The sequence below is a fragment of the Somniosus microcephalus genome, chromosome 31, assembly GCF_052327205.1.
Source record: "Somniosus microcephalus isolate GS21.2 chromosome 31, FLI_Smic_1.0, whole genome shotgun sequence".
Taxonomy (NCBI): Eukaryota; Metazoa; Chordata; class Chondrichthyes; order Squaliformes; family Somniosidae; genus Somniosus; species Somniosus microcephalus.
Window position 1 is genome coordinate 24,459,134 of NC_141017.1, and position 20,552 is coordinate 24,479,685.

The window sequence follows — 20,552 nt, forward strand, 5'->3', positions numbered from 1 at the left end:
ATGAGCAGCTAACAAAACGACATTCTCAGAAATCGCCCGTTCAAAGCCGTGATATTGTTCGCTGCTCGCTAATTATGGAGATCAGGCATTCTTAATATTGTTGCTGAAAAGGGAATTTCATACCCTAAATTCATTTGATTTTTAATTGTCTTACACTAGTTAGGGAACAGCAGGAAAGGTTAGAAGCCAGGAGCAGGCTGTTAGCAATAACTCTGCGCTCTCATTGGCTGCTCGTTTTAATAGCCGCACCAACGGACACAACACATTTCTGTGAGAGAGCAGCAATCACTCCTTAGTCCAGAGAGAATCGGATTATTTCTGCAACTTTATCAGCGCAAAGAATTGAGTTTTTACCAGCAGAGTCAATCATTTACACTAAATCTTTGTTACATTTTAGGCCCCTGTCTTTCCAGCTCGAATCTCGTTGGTTGAGGTTTCATTTGATAATTTAAAAAAAAGATTTAATATTTTTCACCCTCCTCTCCTGAAGCGCAAACTCTTGCAAGGGAGAAGGTCCAAAGCCACCAACAGCCCTCCTGTAGCCCATCCGTGGGCCATGCTAACCCGAGACAACAACAACAACAACTTGCATTTATATAGCACCCTTAACGTAGTAAAACGTCCCAAGGTGCTACGCAGGAGTATTTTAAGACAAAAAATTTGACACCGATGCACATAAGGATAAATTAGGGCAGGTGACCAAAAGCTTGATCAAAGAGGTAGGTTTTAAGGAGCGTCTTAAAGGAGGAAAGAGAGGTAGCGAGGCGGAGAGGTTTAGGCAGGGAATTCCAGAGCTTAGGGCCGAGGCAACAGAAGGCACGGCTGCCAATGGTTGAGCGATTATAATCAGGGATGCTGAAGAGGGCAGAATTAGAGGAGCGCAGATATCTCGGAGGGTTGTGGGGCTGAAGGAGATTACAGAGATAGGGAGGGGTGAGGCCATGGAGGGATTTGAAAACAAGGATGAGAATTTTGAAATCGAGGCGCTGCTTAACCGGGAGCCAATGTAGGTCTGTGAATGCCAGCAGGCTATTCCACATTTCACTGAGCCGGATCATGTCTTGACCTGATATCCCTGAATGTACACCTTCCTACAGGGTCACTGGACAGGGATCAGGAGCACGAAGTACAGCTGATTTCTCTCTCTTTAGTCCAGGCTACTGAGACCCATCGGACCAACCCATCTACTCTCTGGCTGGGATCAGATAACTCAACACAGGTCACAGATCAGTCCTGGGAGCTTTGGGTGGTGTGGTTTCATGCTGCACCAGACAGTGCCCTTACCATCGGGGAAGCATCTGAAACATTGGCACATATGTGCACAAAGGACCACCGTCGGAGGTGCCGTCTTTCGGAAGATACGTTAAACTGAGGCCCCGTCTGCTCCCTCCCAGGTCGACATAAAAGATCCCATGGCACCATAAGAGCGGGGGAGTTTTCCCCGGAGTTCTGGCCAATATTTCTCCCTCAACCAACAGCGCTAAAAAACAGATGATCTGGTCATTATCACATTGCTGTTTGTGGGAGCTTGCTGTGCGCCAATTGGCTGCCGCGTTTCCTACATTACAACAGTGACTCCACTTCAAAAGTACTTCATTGGCTGTAAAGCGCTTTGAGATGTCCGGAGGTCGTGAAAGGCGCTAAAGAAATGCAAGTCTTTCTTTTTTATTTCGATTATATCTGTGCCATCGACAGTCTACAAACGAACAAACTTCTATTTATACAGGGCCTTTCATATCCTCATGCCATCTTAAAATACTTCACACCCAATGAATTACTGTTGAAGTGTAGACACTGCCGTGTAGGCAAATGCCACAGCCAATTTGCACATAGCAAGATCCCATAAACACCAATTGAGGAGAAGTTTGAATTATTTTGATTATTTGCACTCAGGATACGGGTAACACCGGCCAAGGCAGGATATATTACCCTTTTCTAGTTGCCCTGAGAAAGTGGTGTTAGGCCTTCCCCTTGAACCACCACAGTCCTGGTGCTGATGGTGGTCCTACAATAGGGAGGGAATTCCAGGATTTTTTTGACCCAGTAACGATGAAGGAATTGCAATATATGTCCAAGGAAGGATAGTGTGTGGCTCCCATGGTATTCTCCTTCTTGATGGTAGAGGTAGCAGGGCTGGGAGGTGGTGTCGAAGTAACCTCGGTGAGGTGTTGCACCCCTCCAAATGAGTGCTGAGTATCCCATCATATTCAGGCTTGAGCCAGATCATCTGTTTTTGGTGGTCTTGCTGCTGCTTGTAATATAACACACTCCACATATCTATAAGAGGATTAACATTTAATAAAAATGCAGTCCTGACAAGTCTTTCTCCCCTCCCCTGAGATAGTATCCTCCTTGTTTCCTACACAGTCCAAAGATGTGCGGGTTAGGTTGATTGGCTACGATAAATTGACCCTTAGTGTTAGGGGGATTAAATACGTGGGGTTACGGGGATCGGGTGGGATATGTGTCGGTGCAGGCTCGATGGGCCGAAATGGCCTCTATCTCCACTGTGGGGTTTCTGTGATTTCTGTGATTACAACAGTGGCTACACTTCAAAAAGTACTTCATTGGTTGGAAAGCGCTTTGGGACGTCCTGAGGTCGCGAAAGGCGCTACAGAAATGCAAGTCTTTCTTTTACTTTTTAGTCCATCTCTCTGCGAGCCGGTGAAGGCCAACAAATGAGGATGGGCAAACTGGTGGGGGTTTGACGCCTTTGCTTGGAGACCAACACTTGACGAGCGGGACTCAGGGGGAAAGTGGGAAGAGGAAGACTTATGCTGGTGGCTGGGCAAGTGTTGGTTTGGTTTATGGGGAAAGTTAGGTGAAGGCCAATAGGGCAGGGCGGCAGGAGGGTTGGAGAGCAGGAGAGCTGTGGCTCGGTGATGGTAAATTTGGCTTTCATCACTTTAAAGAGGCAGGGAAGAGTGAGGGCGGAAAGGAGTTTGGACGGTAGTGGAACGGTTAATCCGTGTGTGGGGTAGGACACAGCATGGTGTGATTAATCCCAGGGCATATATAGTACAGGTTTAACATGTCTCTAAGCAGAAGTCAATGATATGTGACTAATTAAGGCCATTCAAAAGCAAACGGGCAATTGAAAGAGGTTCTGGTGACCTATTGAAAGCAGTCCTTTCAAATGGTAGTTATTGTGATGCAAGCAGCTGTCTCTCTGAAGCCCGTCCAAGTCCCTTTCTCTTCTGTGAAGATTTCAGTGGCTTACACCAGATGGGTTTATCGATTTCACAAACTCACAGTCACACAGACCCAATGAAACAGATATTTGTGGTGTGAGGAGGGAGGGGGAGGAGGAATTGTAGACGTTGTGGGATTTGTTTTTTTTTACACACACCAGGTCCAGCTGCCGTCAAATGCACCCTTTGTGAACATTCTTTCAAATGTGACTTCAGCAAAAATCAAACGAGCGCAGACAATTGATGGCATTACCAGGGAAACACCCAAAAAATAGTGGGGCAGAGGTTTGTCTCGGGGGCGGTGGCGCGCACAGCGGGCGGTACCGGATCGGCCGCCCGTTCTACGCACGGCGCTGCCTACAACGGGCGGCTGATCCGATATGGCCCGTTCCGCACCACACCCCGAGATGAATTTCTAGCCCACACCTATCTCTCTGCCGGTTTGCTCTCCATCTCCTGAAGGTGCTCGCTCTTACTGGACCACAGGCTCTCACTGCTGTCTCGACCCAAAGGAACCAGTCTTCATCCGGGAGCCTCGGCAATGCTTGTCGGCAGACTATTCCCAAAGCCTCTCCACCATCTACAAGGCACAAGTCAGGAGTGTGATGGAATACTCTCTACTTGCCTGGATGAGTGCAGCTCCAACAACACTCAAGAAGCTCGACACCATCCAGGACAAAGCAGCCCGCTTGATTGGCACCCCGTCCACCACCTTAAACATTCACTCCCTTCACCACCGGCGCTCCGTGGCTGCAGTGTGTACCATCTACAAGATGCACTGCAGCAACTCGCCAAGGATTCTTCGGCAGCACCTCCCAAACCCGCGACCTCTTCCACCTAGAAGGACAAGGGCAGCAGGCGCATGGGAACACCACCATCTCCAAGTTCCCCTCCAAGTCACACACCATCCTGACTTAGAAGTATATCGGCCGTTCCTTCATCGTCGCTGGGTCAAAATCCTGGAACTCCCTCCCTAACAGCACTGTGGGAGCACCTTCACCACACGGACTGCAGCGGTTCAAGAAGGCGGCTCACCACCACCTTCTCAAAGGCAACTAGGGATGGGCAATAAATGCTGGCCTTGCCAGTGACGCCCACACCCCACAAACGAATTAAAAAAAAAAAATTCTACCATGGAGGCCATCAAAGCTTAGTCTGGTCCCGTCCGCACGTGCGCAATGTCCAGTATGAGTGCCAGGAATGGAAATACAGGCCAGTTTTTCTCCACCTAGCCCACGGGCACACAAGTCAATTGGAGCACCCTAACGATGTCCTCAGCATGGATCAGGGGTTGAACCGGGAGCTTCTGCTCTTCAGTGGGGGGGGGTGGGGGGGGTGGGGGAGTAATGGCTCTACTGAAATCAGAGCCACAACATAAAAGTAACATGAACCATTTACTGTACAACAAAATCTCCACCACTTTTTGCAAAGAGAGAACTTGCATTTCTATAGCGCCTTTCACGATCTCAGGGTGTCCCAAAGCGCTTTACAGCCAATGAAGTACTTTTGTGAAGTGTAGTCACTCTTGTAATGTGGGAAATGGCGGCTGCCAATTTTCGCACAGCAAGATCCCACAATCAGATCAGATAATCTGTTTTCGTGATGTTGGTTGAGAGATAAATATTGAACAGGACACTGGGGAGAACTCCCCCCGGCTCTTCTTCGAATAGTGGCCATGGGACCCTCTACAGCCCTCCTGAGATTGCAGATAAGGCCTCGGTTTAAAGTCCCATCTGAAAGACGGCACCTCCGACAGTGCAACACTCCCTCAGCACTGCACTGGAGTGTCAGCCTGGATTATGTGCTCAAGTCTCTGGAGTGGGGTTGGAACGCAAAATCTTCTGACTGAGAGGCGAGGGTGCTACCCACTGAGCCACGGCTAACACCAGTGACCCTCTTGCCCTATCCTACGTGGTTGAAATGGCACTGTGGAATATCAGCACGGGGGTAAGATTCCTTTGCCCACCGTTTCAGTGCCTTCATAGCGAGAGGGTTTGAGTATAGGAGCAAGGATGTCTTGCTGCAGTTGTACAGGGCCTTGGTGAGGCCACACCTTGAGTATTGTGTGCAGTTTTGGTCGCCTTATCTGAGGAAGGATGTTCTTGCCATGGAGGGAGTGCAGCGAAGATTCACCAGACTGATACCTGGGATGGCAGGAATGACGTATGAAGAGAGATTGGGTCGATTAGGCTTATATTCGCTGGAGTTTAGAAGAATGAGAGGGGATCCCATTGAAACTTATAAAATTCTAACAGGACTAGACAGACTAGATGCAGGAAGGATGTTCCCAATGGCAGGGGAGTCCAGAACCAGGGGTCACAGTCTAAGGATAAGGGGTAAGCCATTTAGGACTGAGATGAGGAGGAATTTCTTCACCCAGAGAGTGGTGAACCTGTGGAATTCTCTACCACAGAAGGCAGTTGAGGCCAATTCATTAAATATATTCAAGAAGGAGTTAGATATATTTCTTAAGGCTAAGGGGATCAAGGGATATGGGGAGAAAGCAGGGACAGGGTACTGAATTTGGATGATCAGCCATGATCGCATTGAATGGCGGAGCAGACTCGAGGGGCCGAATGGCCTACTCCTGCTCCTATCTTCTATGTTTCTATGTTTCTAAACTGATAATATCAAGCGAGCGCTTGCTTTAACATACCAGGCAAAAAAAATTGCTCCATGAACACAATGCCACATTTGTTGCTGATATTGCACAAGGTTATATCAACAATATTCAGAGGGAGTTATGGACACGAAGATCTGACTGGGATCCAAGAGAATGAGAATTGTGTGCACGTGAACTGCAGACCAATAAATAGTGACCTTGGCGAGCAACAGGATGCGTTCGAGTTCCCTATCTCCCCCTTGCCATCTGGGCACTGAGCTCAGGATCGAAAATCTCAGCAGGATCACCCTTGACTGCTCTCTCACCCCCCCTAGTGATCGATTGTAGAGCAGCAATGGTAAAAGCCCTTGGAGCATGTTGCCTATTATACCTGCCCTGTCAGCCCAGGAAGGTTTACAGCGTAAGGGGGAGGCAAAAGAGGAATCCAAAAAAATAGGAACTACCTCTAGAAATGGACACCCTGATGCACAGCTGCTAAATACACTGGTGTGAAATTCAGCCTTATAAACAAGACAGGTAACAGAGTCAGCTGTGGTTCAGTGGGCAGCACCCTCGCCTCTGTGTCATGAAGGTTGTGGGGTCAAGTCCCACTCCAGAGACTTGAGCACATAAATCTAGGCTGACACTCCACAGCAGTACTGAGGGAGTGCTGCACTGTTGGAGGTGCTGTCTTATGGATGGGATGTTAAACTGAGGCCCCATCTACTCTCTCAGGTGGACATAAAAGATCCCGTAACACTAGTTCGATAGAAAAACATGGGAGTTATCCCTGGTGTCCTGGCCGATATTTATCCCTTAGGCAACATAACAAAAACACAGATGATCTGATCATTATCACACTGCTGTTTGTGGGAGCTTGCTGCGTGACAATTGGCTGCTGCGTTTCCTACATTACAACAGTGACTACACTTCAAAAACAGTGCTTCATTGGCTGTAAAGTGCTTTGGGGTGTCCTGAACGCAGCGCCGACCCCTGAACCCAACGCAACCCCTGAACGCAGCTCCGACCCCTGAAAGCAACGCCGACCCCTGAACCCAGTGCCAACCCCTGAACGCAGCGTCGACCCCTGAACGTGGCGTCGACCCCTGAACCCAGCGCCGACCCCTGAACCCAGCGTCAACCCCTGAACGCGGCGTCGACCCCAGAACCCAGTGCCGAACCCTGAACGCAGCGCCGACCCCTGAAAGCAGCGCCGACCCCTGAACCCAGCGCAACCCCTGAACGCAGCTCCGACCCCTGAAAGCAGCGCCGACCCCTGAACCCAGCGCCGACCCCTGAACCCAGCGCCGACCTCTGAACCCAGCACCGACCCCTGAATGCAGCGCCGACCCCTGAACGCGGCGCCGACCCCTGAACGCAGCGCCGACCCCTGAACGCAGCGCCGACCCCTGAACGCAGCGCCGACCCCTGAACACAGTGCCGACCCCTGAATGCAGCGTCGACCCCTAAACGCAGCGTCGACCCCTGAACGCAGCGCCGACCCCTGAACACAGTGCCGACCCCTGAATGCAGCGCCGACCCCTGAACGCAGCGCCGACCCCTGAACGCAGCGCCGACCCCTGAACGCAGCGCCGACCCCTGAACGCAGCGCCGACCCCTGAACACAGTGCCGACCCCGGAACACAGTGCCGACCCCTGAATGCAGCGCCGACCCCTGAACGCAGCGTCGACCCCTGAATGCAGCGTCGACCCCTAAACGCAGCGTCGACCCCTGAACGCAGCGCCGACCCCTGAACCCAGTGCCGACCCCTGAATGCAACGCCGACCCCTGAACGCAGCGTCGACCCCTGAATGCAGCGCCGACCCCTGAACCCAGCGCCGACCCCTGAACCCAGCGCCGACCCCTGAATGCAGCGCCGACCCCTGAACCCAGCGCCAACCCCAGAACCCAGCGCCAACCCCTGAACCCAGCGCCAACCCCTGAACCCAGCGCCAACCCCTGAACCCAGCGCCAACCCCTGAACCCAGCGCCGACCCCTGAACGCAGCGTCAACCCCAGAACCCAGCGCCGACCCCTGAATGCAGCGCCGACCCCTGAACGCAGCGTCAACCCCAGAACCCAGCGCCAACCCCTGAACCCAGCGCCAACCCCAGAACCCAGCGCCAACCCCTGAACCCAGCGCCGACCCCTGAATGCAGCGCCGACCCCTGAACGCAGCGTCAACCCCAGAACCCAGCGCCAACCCCAGAACCCAGCGCCAACCCCTGAACCCAGCGCCGACCCCTGAACGCAGCGTCAACCCCAGAACCCAGCGCCAACCCCTGAACCCAGCGTCGACCCCTGAACCCAGCGCCAACCCCTGAACCCAGCGCCAACCCTTGAACCCAGTGCCGATCCCTGAACCCAGCGCCGACCCCAGAACCCAGCGCCAACCCCAGAACCCAGCGCCGACCCCTGAACCCAGCGCCGACCCCTGAACGCAGCGTCAACCCCAGAACCCAGCGTCAACCCCAGAACCCAGCGTCAACCCCAGAACCCAGCGCCAACCCCAGAACCCAGCGCCAACCCCTGAACCCAGCGCCAACCCCTGAACCCAGCGCCAACCCTTGAACCCAGCGCCGATCCCTGAACCCAGCGCTGACCCCAGAACCCAGCGCCAACCCTTGAACCCAGCGCCGATCCCTGAACCCAGCGCCAACCCCTGAACCCAGCGCCGACCCCTGAACCCAGCGCCAACCCCTGAACCCAGCGCCAACCCCTGAACCCAGCGCCGACCCCTGAATGCAGCGTCGACCCCTGAACGCAGCGTCGACCCCTGAACGCAGCTTCGACCCCTGAACCCAGCGCCGACCCCTGAACCAGCGCCGACCCCAGAACCCAGCGCCGACCCCAGAACCCAGCCCCAACCCCTGAACCCAGCGCCGACCCCTGAACCCAGCGCCGACCCCTGAATGCAGCGTCGACCCCTGAACCCAGCGCCGACCCCTGAACCAGCGCCGACCCCAGAACCCAGCGCCGACCCCAGAACCCAGCGCCGACCCCTGAACCCAGCGCCAACCCCTGAACCCAGCGCCGACCCCTGAACCAGCGCCGACCCCTGAATGCAGCTAGGTTTGAGGGGCTAAAATCACTTGTGACTTTCCCCCACAGTTGATTAACGAAGGGACACCGTCCATGCTCACATACAAAGAACACATCTACACTCCCACCATAGGAGGGATAGAAGAATAAAAATCTAGAGGAATGAAAAACTGGCAGAACGATGCCTCCCAATGTGCTCTGTGGAGCTGTACCTCCAGATCACAGAGTGCTACTGCTGGCTACCCTGGAGTTGTTTTTATCCTTGTTTTCAAATCCCTCCATGGCCTCGCCCCTCCCTACCTCTGTAATCACCTCCAGCCCTACAACATAGAAAAATAGGAGCAGGAGTCGGCCATTCGGCCCTTCGAGCCTGCTCCGCCATTCAATGTGATCATGGCTGATCCTCTCTCTCAATACCATATTCCCGCTCTCTCCTCATACCCCTTGATGCCTTTTGTGTCTAGAAATCTATCTATCTCCTTCTCAAATATATTCAGTGACTTGGCCTCCACAGCCTTCTGTGGTAGAGAATTCCACAGGTTCACCACCCTCTGAGTGAAGAAATTTCTCCTCATCTCAGTCCTAAATGTCCTACCCAGTATCCTGAGACTGTGACCCCTCATTCTAGACCCCCCAGCCAAGGGGAAACATCCTCCCTGCATCAAGTCTGTCTAGCCCTGTCAGAATTTTATACGTTTCAATGAGATCCCCTCTCATTCTTCTAAACTCTAGTGAATACAGGCCTAGTCGACCCAATCTCTCCTCATACGACAGTCCTGCCATCCCAGGAATCAGTCTGGTGAACATTCGCTGCACCCCCTCTATGGCAAGTATATCGTTTCTTGGGTAACCCCCTGCGATCTCTGCGCTCCTCCAATTCCGGCCTCTTGCGCATCCCCGATTTTAATCGCTCCGCCATTGGCAGCCGTGCCTTCAGCTACCTAGGCCCTAAGCTCTGGAATTCCCTGCCTAAACCTCTCCGCCTCGCTACCTCTCTTTCCTCCTTTAAGACGCTCCTTAAAATCTACCTCTGACCAAACTTTTGGTCACCTGCCCTAATTTATCCTCATGTGGCTCGGTGTCAAATTTTGTTTGATAATCGTTCCTGTGAAGTGCCTTGGGAACGTTTTACTACGTTAAAGGCGCTATATACAAGTTGTTGTTGTTATTGAAGGTAGAGATGTAGCCTCAGTGGGCAAAGAGGCAAAACTGGAAGATTTGAGTGACTGCGATAAGAGGATAAAATCTGTCGTGGTCACCCAGACTTGCAGTAAAGCTCGAAACAACCCACTGCCGTGCAATCCTACACAGCCTGGAGTTACGTACAGCTGAGTTATCCAATCTCGGGAGCGGACCCACAAAGGAGATATTCTGGCCTGCTTGCCCCATGCCACAGCGGCTGGGAGCGAACATGGTTGGAGCATGTTGAGGAGTGCACCTTACACGTGGTCAACCAGGGGCTGAAATCTTTAGCACATAAGAACATAAGAAATAGGAGCAGGAGTCGGCCATTAGGCCCTTCGAGTCTGCTCCGCCATTCAATAAGATCATGGCTGATCCTCTACCTCAACTCCACCTTCCTGTCCTATCTCCATATCCCTTGAGTCCCTAAGTATCCAAAAATCTATCGATCTCAGTCTTGAATATACTCGACGATGGAGCCTCCAAAGCCCTCTGGGGTAGAGAATTCCAAAGATTCACCACCCTCTGAGTGAAGACATTTCTCCTCATCTCAGTCCTAAATGGCCGACCCCTTATTCTGAGACTGCGACCCCTGGTTCTAGACTCCCCAGCCAGGGGAAACATCCTCCCTGCATCTACCCTGTCAAGCCCCTTAAGAATTTTACGCATTTCAATGAGATCACCTCTCATTCTTCTAAACTCTAGGGAATATAGGCCTAGTCTACTCACAGGGAAGCAGGCATGTTGTGAGGGCAATGGTAACACCGTGTCATGGTAGCGTAAGGGTTAAAAAGAAGCTTTGTGCAGATGGAAAAGTTAATATCAAATAAATATTCAGTACTGATTCCTGAGCCACAATGTTAGCAGAATTGTTTGTGGTTTCTGACACCCCCCTGATGTTTGATGGCGTGACCTCCTCCCCCTCCACTCCACTCCCACTCTCCTGTGTGGGTCATCATGTGGATAATGACCTGTTAATCACTCAGGATTCTCTTTTCCCAGGAGTTCGGGAGGGGGGGGGGGGTGCCCGCTGGTGACTGAGCTGAATGACAGTTTATAACAGCACTGCTTGTATGAACAGATGCTCCCCGATAGGTCAACAGACAGTCAAGCCGCACATTTCCCAGCTCTGAATGGCCTTCCCTCCAAAACAATAATTGGATTGTGGATTCGGCGATGTTTGCAGAAGCAAAGAAAATAAATCAGACTCCAGAGTGCAGTCTGGACGCAGGAGTAACGCACAGACACAACACTGTGTGTTGATCTGCCACTGCACTAGTCAAGGAGCTTGGAGCAAGCATCTCAGAGGTGTTTTTTTCCCCCCCATTCCTTGCCATTTTCCAAATATTGCATAAATCATTAGAGTGAGAGACGTCAGTGAGGGAGGGGACGGAAGTGTTGACATGGGCCAGCCACAACCCGAGTTCTAGCTAGAGTTAGATTCATGCTCCCTCTCCTCTGCTTGGCGAGGTGCCGCTCCCACCGGGCCGAGCACACTTCCCTTTCCATTTCCCACACCAGCTGTCCTTATGATATTGCAGAATGCGCGTTTAGGTGGGGCAGCCTTGCTCAATCTTTCAGCCGCCGCCCACCGCCTGCTGCGTACCGTGACAAGGGGGAGATGGGATAAATGGAACAGGGGTCGTGATAAAAGCAATATTTTGCGCTCATGCCTCTTCTGGAAGGACAGGTCGGCCTGTACTCAGAATGAGCTGAACTGGGATAACTTTGGGTAACTGGAAGCGGGCCAGTTAAAGGGAGTGGCTGGCACAGTGCGTCAGACAGCAGTCTGCGGAACTCGGGTTTGAACCCTGCCAGATTGATGGCAGCAGAGTCTCCTCTTGTATTCCCCTGAGTTTAGAAGGTTAAGGAAAGCGATCTAATCAAGGTGTTTGAAATGATAACGTGATTCGATCGGGTAGATACAGAGAAACGAGTTCCTCCGGTGGGAGAATCCAGAACAAGAGGGCATAACCATAAAATTAGAGCTCGCCACTCACGAGTGCAATCAGGAAGCACTTTTCCACACAAAGGGTGGTGGAAACCTCCAACACTCCCGCCTCCCCCCAAAGGCTGTGGATGCTGGGGGGACAATTAAAATGTTCAAGATTGACATCGATGGATTTTTCTGGGGTAAGGGTATCGAGGGATATGGAGCAAAGGTTGGTAAATGGATTTGAGGGACAGGTCAGCCGTGATCTAACTGATTGGCGGAACAGACTCAAGGGCTGAATGACCTACTCCTGTTCCTATTTTCCGATGGTTCTCTCTCAGGGTGGTGTTGGGCACTGCTGTGTAACAAACATGGAACAGTGGCTCCAACACAATGGCACAAAAGATTGCTCTTTGGGCCGGTCTTGTTCCGAGTATCCTGTTTCCCTACAGTCACTGCAAGTGATGGCTGACAGCTGACGGATGGTGAGTGGTGATGGGTAATAGATGGTGACTAGTGAGTGACGGAGAGTGACTGATGGTGAGTGACTGATGGTGAGTGACGGTGAGTGACTGATGGTGAGTGACTGATAGTGAGTGACTGATGGTGAGTGACTGATAGTGAGTGACTGATGGTGAGTGACTGATAGTGAGTGACTGATGGTGAGTGACTGATAGTGAGTGACGGATAGTGAGTGACGGATAGTGAGTGACGGATAGTGAGTGACTGATGGTGAGTGACTGATAGTGAGTGACTGATAGTGAGTGACTGATGGTGAGTGACTGATGGTGAGTGACTGATAGTGAGTGACTGATGGTGAGTGACTGATGGTGAGTGACTGATGGTGAGTGACGGTGAGTGACTGACGGTGAGTGACTGATGGTGAGTGACTGATAGTGAGTGACTGATAGTGAGTGACTGATGGTGAGTGACTGATAGTGAGTGACTGATAGTGAGTGACTGATGGTGAGTGACTGATAGTGAGTGACTGATAGTGAGTGACTGATAGTGAGTGACTGATGGTGAGTGACTGATAGTGAGTGACTGATGGTGAGTGACTGACGGTGAGTGACTGATAGTGAGTGACGGATAGTGAGTGACTGATAGTGAGTGACTGATAGTGAGTGACGGATAGTGAGTGACTGATGGTGAGTGACTGATGGTGAGTGACGGATAGTGAGTGACTGATAGTGAGTGACTGATAGTGAGTGCCGGATAGTGAGTGACTGATGGTGAGTGACTGATGGTGAGTGACGGATGGTGAGTGACTGATGGTGAGTGACTGATAGTGAGTGACTGATAGTGAGTGACTGATAGTGAGTGACTGATAGTGAGTGACGGATAGTGAGTGACGGATAGTGAGTGACTGATAGTGAGTGACTGATGGTGAGTGAGTGATGGTGAGTGACTGATGGTGAGTGACTGATAGTGAGTGACTGATAGTGAGTGACTGACGGTGAGTGACTGATGGTGAGTGACTGATGGTGAGTGACTGATAGTGAGTGACGGAGAGTGAGTGACGGATAGTGAGTGACTGATAGTGAGTGACTGATGGTGAGTGAGTGATGGTGAGTGACTGATGGTGAGTGACTGATAGTGAGTGATGGTGAGTGACTGTTGGTGAGTGACTGATAGTGAGTGACTGATGGTGAGTGACTGATGGTGAGTGACTGATGGTGAGTGACTGATGGTGAGTGACTGATGGTGAGTGACTGATAGCGAGTGACTGATAGTGAGTGATGAATAGTGAGTGACTGATCGTGAGTGACTGATGGTGAGTGACTGATGGTGAGTGACTGATAGTGAGTGACTGATGGTGAGTGACTGATGGTGAGTGAGTGATGGTGAGTGACTGATGGTGAGTGACTGATAGTGAGTGACTGATAGTGAGTGATGAATAGTGAGTGACTGATGGTGAGTGACTGATGGTGAGTGACTGATGGTGAGTGACTGATGGTGAGTGACTGATAGTGAGTGACTGATAGTGAGTGATGGATAGTGAGTGACTGATAGTGAATGACGGATAGTGAGTGACTGATGGTGAGTGACTGATAGTGAGTGATGGATAGTGAGTGACTGATAGTGAGTGACGGATAGTGAGTGACTGACGGTGAGTGACTGATAGTGAGTGACTGATAGTGAGTGACCGATAGTGAGTGACTGATGGTGAGTGACTGATAGTGAGTGACGGATAGTGAGTGACTGATGGTGAGTGACTGATAGTGGGTGACTGATAGTGAGTGACTGATGGTGAGTGACTGATGGTGAGTGACTGATAGTGAGTGACTGATGGTGAGTGACTTATAGTGAGTGACGGATAGTGAGTGACTGATAGTGAGTGACCGATAGTGAGTGACCGATAGTGAGTGACTGATGATGAGTGACTGATAGTGGGTGACTGATAGTGAGTGACTGATGGTGTGTGATGGATAGTGAGTGACTGATGGTGAGTGACTGATGGTGAGTGACTGATAGTGAGTGACTGATGGTGAGTGACTGATGGTGAGTGACTGATAGTGAGTGACTGATAGTGAGTGACTGATAGTGAGTGACTGATGGTGAGTGACTGATAGTGAGTGACGGATAGTGAGTGATTGATAGTGAGTGACTGATAGTGAGTGACTGATAGTGAGTGACTGACAGTGAGTGACTGATGGTGAGTGACTGATAGTGAATGACTGATGGTGAGTGACTGATGGTGAGTGACTGATGGTGAGTGACTGATAGTGAGTGACTGATAGTGAGTGACTGACAGTGAGTGACTGATAGTGAGTGACTGATAGTGAGTGACTGATGGTGAGTGACGGATAGTGCGTGACTGATGGTGAGTGACTGATAGTGAGTGACTGATGGTGAGTGACTGATAGTGAGTGACGGATAGTGAGTGACTGATAGTGAGTGACTGATAGTGAGTGACTGATAGTGAGTGACTGACAGTGAGTGACTGACGGTGAGTGACTGATAGTGAATGACTGATGGTGAGTGACTGATGGTGAGTGACTGATGGTGAGTGACTGATAGTGAGTGACTGATAGTGAGTGACTGACAGTGAGTGACTGATAGTGAGTGACTGATAGTGAGTGACTGATGGTGAGTGACGGATAGTGCGTGACTGATGGTGAGTGACTGATAGTGAGTGACTGATAGTGAGTGACTAATGGTGAGTGACTGATAGTGAGTGACTGATAGTGAGTGACTGATGGTGAGTGACTGATAGTGAGTGACTGATGGTGAGTGACTGATGGTGAGTGACTGATAGTGAGTGACTGATAGTGAGTGACGGATAGTGAGTGACGGATAGTGAGTGACGGATAGTGCGTGACTGATGGTGAGTGACGGATAGTGAGTGACTGATGGTGAGTGACGGATAGTGAGTAACTGATAGTGAATGACTGATAGTGAGTGACTGATGGTGAGTGACGGATAGTGAGTGACTGATGGTGAGTGACGGATAGTGAGTGACTGATGGTGAGTGACTGATAGTGAGTGACTGATGGTGAGTGACGGATAGTGAGTGACTGATGGTGAGTGACTGATAGTGAGTGACTGATGGTGAGTGACTGATAGTGAGTGACTGATAGTGAGTGACGGATAGTGAGTGACGGATAGTGAGTGACGGATAGTGCGTGACTGATGGTGAGTGACGGATAGTGAGTGACTGATAGTGAGTGACTGATGGTGAGTGACGGATAGTGAGTGACTGATGGTGAGTGACTGATAGTGAGTGACTGATGGTGAGTGACGGATAGTGAGTGACTGATGGTGAGTGACGGATAGTGAGTGACTGACGGTGAGTGACTGATAGTGAGTGACTGATGGTGAGTGACTGATGGTGTGTGACGGATAGTGAGTGACTGATGGTGAGTGACTGATGGTGAGTGAGTGATGGTGAGTGACTGATAGTGAGTGACTGATGGTGAGTGAGTGATGGTGAGTGACTGATAGTGAGTGAGTGATGGTGAGTGACTGATAGTGAGTGACTGATAGTGGGTGACTGATAGTGAGTGACTGATGGTGTGTGACGGATAGTGAGTGACTGATGGTGAGTGAGTGATGGTGAGTGACTGATAGTGAGTGACTGATGGTGAGTGAGTGATGGTGAGTGACTGATAGTGAGTGAGTGATGGTGAGTGACTGATAGTGAGTGACTGATGGTGAGTGACTGATGGTGAGTGAGTGATAGTGAGTAACTGATGGTGAGTGGTGATAATGAATTGCGGATGATTGATAAGGGATAGAGGGTGGCAGGTGATGGATACTGGGCGGTGATGATGAAGGAAGAAAGACTTGCATTTCTATAGCACCTTTTACAACCTCAGGATGTCCCAAAGTGCTTTACAGCCAATGAAGCACTTTTGAAGTGTAGTCGCTGTTGTAATGGGTGGTGACGATGAATGGTGGGTGGCGGGTGATGGATGGTGGGTGGTGGTGGGAAATTGGCTACAGATCATAGGCAATGGGTGACAGTTGGTGGGCACTGGGTGCTGGGCGGCAGGCATTTAGCGCCGGTGTGTGACTGGAGCCATGGTGATGAAGGTAGGTGGCTGTTTCAGATAGTTTTTTTCGAGTGCTCGCCTGATCTAGCGGAAAGGCACCCAATTCCGGGCAGTATTGCAGAAGCAGGAACAGGGATGGGGCAGCAGTGGAAGCCGGAACAGAGGTCGGGGTAGGGACAGAAGCAGTGGCATTTAATCCCTGATAATCTGGTGCTGTAGAATGTGGCAAAAAGATCGGATTAAGGAGGTGAGAAGGGGAATGATAAAGTATCTCTCGCCGACCCCTGGGGGTTGTGGAGAGGAGTATACCAGCATTGGGTACAGCTATACTATAGCAAAATACACCGGATGCTGGAAATCTGAAATAACAACAGAAAATGCTGGAAACACTCAGCAGGTCGGGCAGCATCCGTGGAGAGAGAAGCAGAGTTAACGTTTCAGGTCTGGGGCCCTTCGTCAGAACTGGAAAAAGTTAGAGATGTAACAGATATTAAGCAGGTGTAGGGGCAGGGAAAGGTGGGGGAGGGGAGGAAGGAACTAAAGGGACGGTCTGTGCTAGGATTGAAGGCAGGAGAGATTAAATGTCGCAAATGGGGAGGGCTGAATCATCAACAGCTGCCGCCTGAAACAATAGGGGCAGGGGTTATAATCTGAATTTGTTGAACTCAATGTTGAGTCCGGAAGGCTGTAAAGTGCCGAATCGAAAGATGAGGTGCTGTTCCTCGGGCTTACGCTGAGCTTCCGTGGAACAATGTAAGAGGCCGAGGACAGAGCGGTCAGAGTGGGAGTGGAGCGGTGAATTGGGTACAGCTATGATGCCTGCCTTGGGTGAATAGCCTAGACTCAAACATGAAGAATGGTCAGTTGGACAAGGTACTGGAGGATGGTCAGTGTGGAACTGCACCTCAGCAAGAGTCGCGAGAGGAATCAGAGTGAAAGAGAAGAGTTAGCTATCCAGTCAACTGTTTAGAAAACCTGCACAATTCGATTGGCTCAGGTGATGAAGGGCTTCTGGCCAATTAAATCGCATTCTTCCGTATTCACAAACTTCATTCTTCAATTACAACAACAACCTTTAAAAAAAAAAATGTTTTTATGTGATGTGGGCGTCGCTGGCAAGGCCAGCATTTATTGCCCATCCCTAATTGCCCTCGAGAAGGTGGTGGTGAGCCACCTTCTTGAACCGCTGCAGTCCGTGTGGTGAAGGTGCTCCCATAGTGCTGTTAGGGAGGGAGTTCCAGGATTTTGACCCAGCGACGATGGAGGATCAACAATATACTTCTAAGTCAGGATGGTGTGTGACTTGGAGGGGAACTTGGAAGTGGTGGTGTTCCCATGCGCCTGCTGCCCTTGTCCTTCTAGGTGGAAGAGGTTGTGGGTTTTGGAGGTGCTGCCGAAGAAGCCTTGGTGAGTTGCTGCAGTGCATCTTGTAGATGGTACACACTGCAGCCAGGGTGCGCTGGTGGTGGAGGGAGTGAATGTTTAAAGTGGTGGATGGGGTGCCAATCAAGCGGGCTGCTCTGTCCTGGATGGTGTCGAGCTTCTTGAGTGTTGTTGGAGCTGCACTCATCCAGGCAAGTGGAGAGTATTCCATCACACTCCTTGTCATAAATCTCATCATCGAGAAACTACCAATGAAATAACACTGGACGGCCAGTTGCTGGCGCTGTCCAAGGAGTATAAATACTCGGGCGTTGGCCCCAGCTTACCAGGGACATTTTGTAAAGACAAGGAGCTAGTGAAATACAACTAGACTTCCCTGTTCAGAAACAAGTTGATTAAAGCCTTGCTTTATGCTCAAACTAAGTGCGTAGTGAGTTTTATTACGTCACTCCTGACTTGTACCTTGTAGATGGTGGAAAGGCTTTCGGGAGTCAGGAGGTGAGACACTCGCCACACTCTAGCAAGAATAACTTGCCTTTATATAGCACCTTTAACGTAGTAAAATGTCCCACGGCGCTTCACAGCTTTAACATCCATGGAACACGCGGATGGTGCCTCAGTTTAGCATCTCATTCAAAGGAACGTGAAGCACCCCTCTCAGCCCTGCACTGAAGGGTCAGTGTAGGTTATACACTCAACCCACAACCTCCGGACCCAGAGGAACGTGTTCGACAGCTGAGCCAAGCAGACACTTTCAAAAGTAGATGATTTGATTGGAAGGACAGGGTTTGCAGGCCTGTATTTGATGGCTGTTTGTGTGTCTTTTTTGTAGATGTTAAGGCCATACACGACTGTTCTATGTTCCTGCGGTGCCCGCTGTGCCAGGAGGAGTTAAAACGGGGAGACCTTCAGCAACACCTGCAGCGGGAATTGGAGCGATTATCTGCACTCAACCCCAGGTCTGTGTCAGTGGAGATTTTTATTCTGCTTCTCTGTCTGTTCCTTCTTTCGGATGAGACGTTATACCGAGGCGCAGTCTGCCCTCTCAGGTGGACATAAAAGATCCCACGGCACCATATCGAAGAAGAGCAGGGGAGTTCTCCCCGGTGTCCTGGGGCCAATATTTATCCCTCAACCAACATCACTAAAACAGATGATCTGGTCATTATCACATTGCTGTTTGTGGGAGCTTGCTGTGTGCAAATTGGCTGCCGTGTTTCCTATATTACAACAGTGATACACTTCAAAAATACTTCATTGGCTATAAAGCGCTTTGAGACGTCCGGTGGTCGTGAAAGGCGCTATAGAAATGCAAGACATTCTTTTTTCTTTCTTCTTTCCCTCGTGCCTCTCACAGATCTGGAAACCCAAACCCAATAACCCCTCAGTCCCACCTACCCACCTTCTCACCATAGCCCTCAGTCCCAACTCCTCACCATAGCCCCCAGTCCCACCTTCTCACCATACGCCTCAGTCCCAACTTCTCACCTTCTCACCATACCCCTGAGTCCCACCTACCCACCTTCTCACCATACCCCTCAGTCCCACCGACCCACCTTCTCACCATACCCCTGAGTCCCACCTACCCACCTTCTCACCATACCCCTCAGTCCCACCGACCCACCTTCTCACCATAGCCCTCAGTCCCACCTCCTCACCATAGCCCCCAGTCCCACCTTCTCACCTTCTCACCATAGACCCTCAGTCCCACCAACCCACCTTCTCACCATAGACCCTCAGTCCCACCAACCCACCTTCTCACCATACCCCTCAGTCCCACCAACCCACCTTCTCACCATAGCCCTCAGTCCCACCAACCCACCTTCTCACCATAGCCCCCAGTCCCACCAACCCACATTCTCACCATAGCCCTCAGTCCCACCAACCCACCTTCTCACCATAGACCCTCAGTCCCACCAACCCACCTTCTCACCATAGGCCCTCAGTCCCACCAACCCACCTTCTCACCATAGACCCTCAGTCCCACCAACCCACCTTCTCACCATAGCCCTCAGTCCCACCGACCCACCTTCTCACCGTACCCCTCAGTCCCACCAACCCACATTCTCACCATAGCCCCCAGTCCCACCAACCCACATTCTCACCATAGCCCTCAGTCCCACCAACCCACCTTCTCACCATAGCCCTCAGTCCCACCAACCCACCTTCTCACCATAGACCCTCAGTCCCACCAACCCACCTTCTCACCATAGCCCTCAGTCCCACCAACCCACCTGCTCACCATAGACCCTCAGTCCCACCGACCCACCTTCTCACCATAGACCCTCAGTCCCACCAACCCACATTCTCACCATAGCCCTCAGTCCCACCAACCCACCTTCTCACCATAGCCCTCAGTCCCACCAACCCACCTTCTCACCATAGCCCTCAGTCCCACCAACCCACCTTCTCACCATAGCCCCCAGTCCCACCAACCCACCTTCTCACCATAGCCCCCAGTCCCACCAACCCACCTTCTCACCATAGCCCTCAGTCCCACCGACCCACCTTCTCACCATAGGCCCTCAGTCCCACCAACCCACCTTCTCACCATAGCCCTCAGTCCCACCAACCCACCTTCTCACCATAGCCCCCAGTCCCACCAACCCACCTTCTCACCATAGGCCCTCAGTCCCACCAACCCACCTTCTCACTATAGCCCCCAGTCCCACCAACCCACCTTCTCACCATAGCCCCCAGTCCCACCAACCCACCTTCTCAC

General features: G+C 51.2%; 1 protein-coding gene across 1 annotated transcript in view; it reads left to right on the forward strand.

The window, feature by feature from the left end:
- The window catches only part of LOC147097652 (E3 ubiquitin-protein ligase RNF220-like), a 100,146-nt gene that overhangs the window by 13,519 nt on the left and 66,075 nt on the right, over positions 1-20,552 (forward strand). The window contains exon 3 of the mRNA XM_085971641.1: positions 18,663-18,789. Coding sequence (XP_085827767.1) covers positions 18,663-18,789 — 127 coding nt within the window. The remainder of the gene's footprint in view (positions 1-18,662; positions 18,790-20,552) is intronic.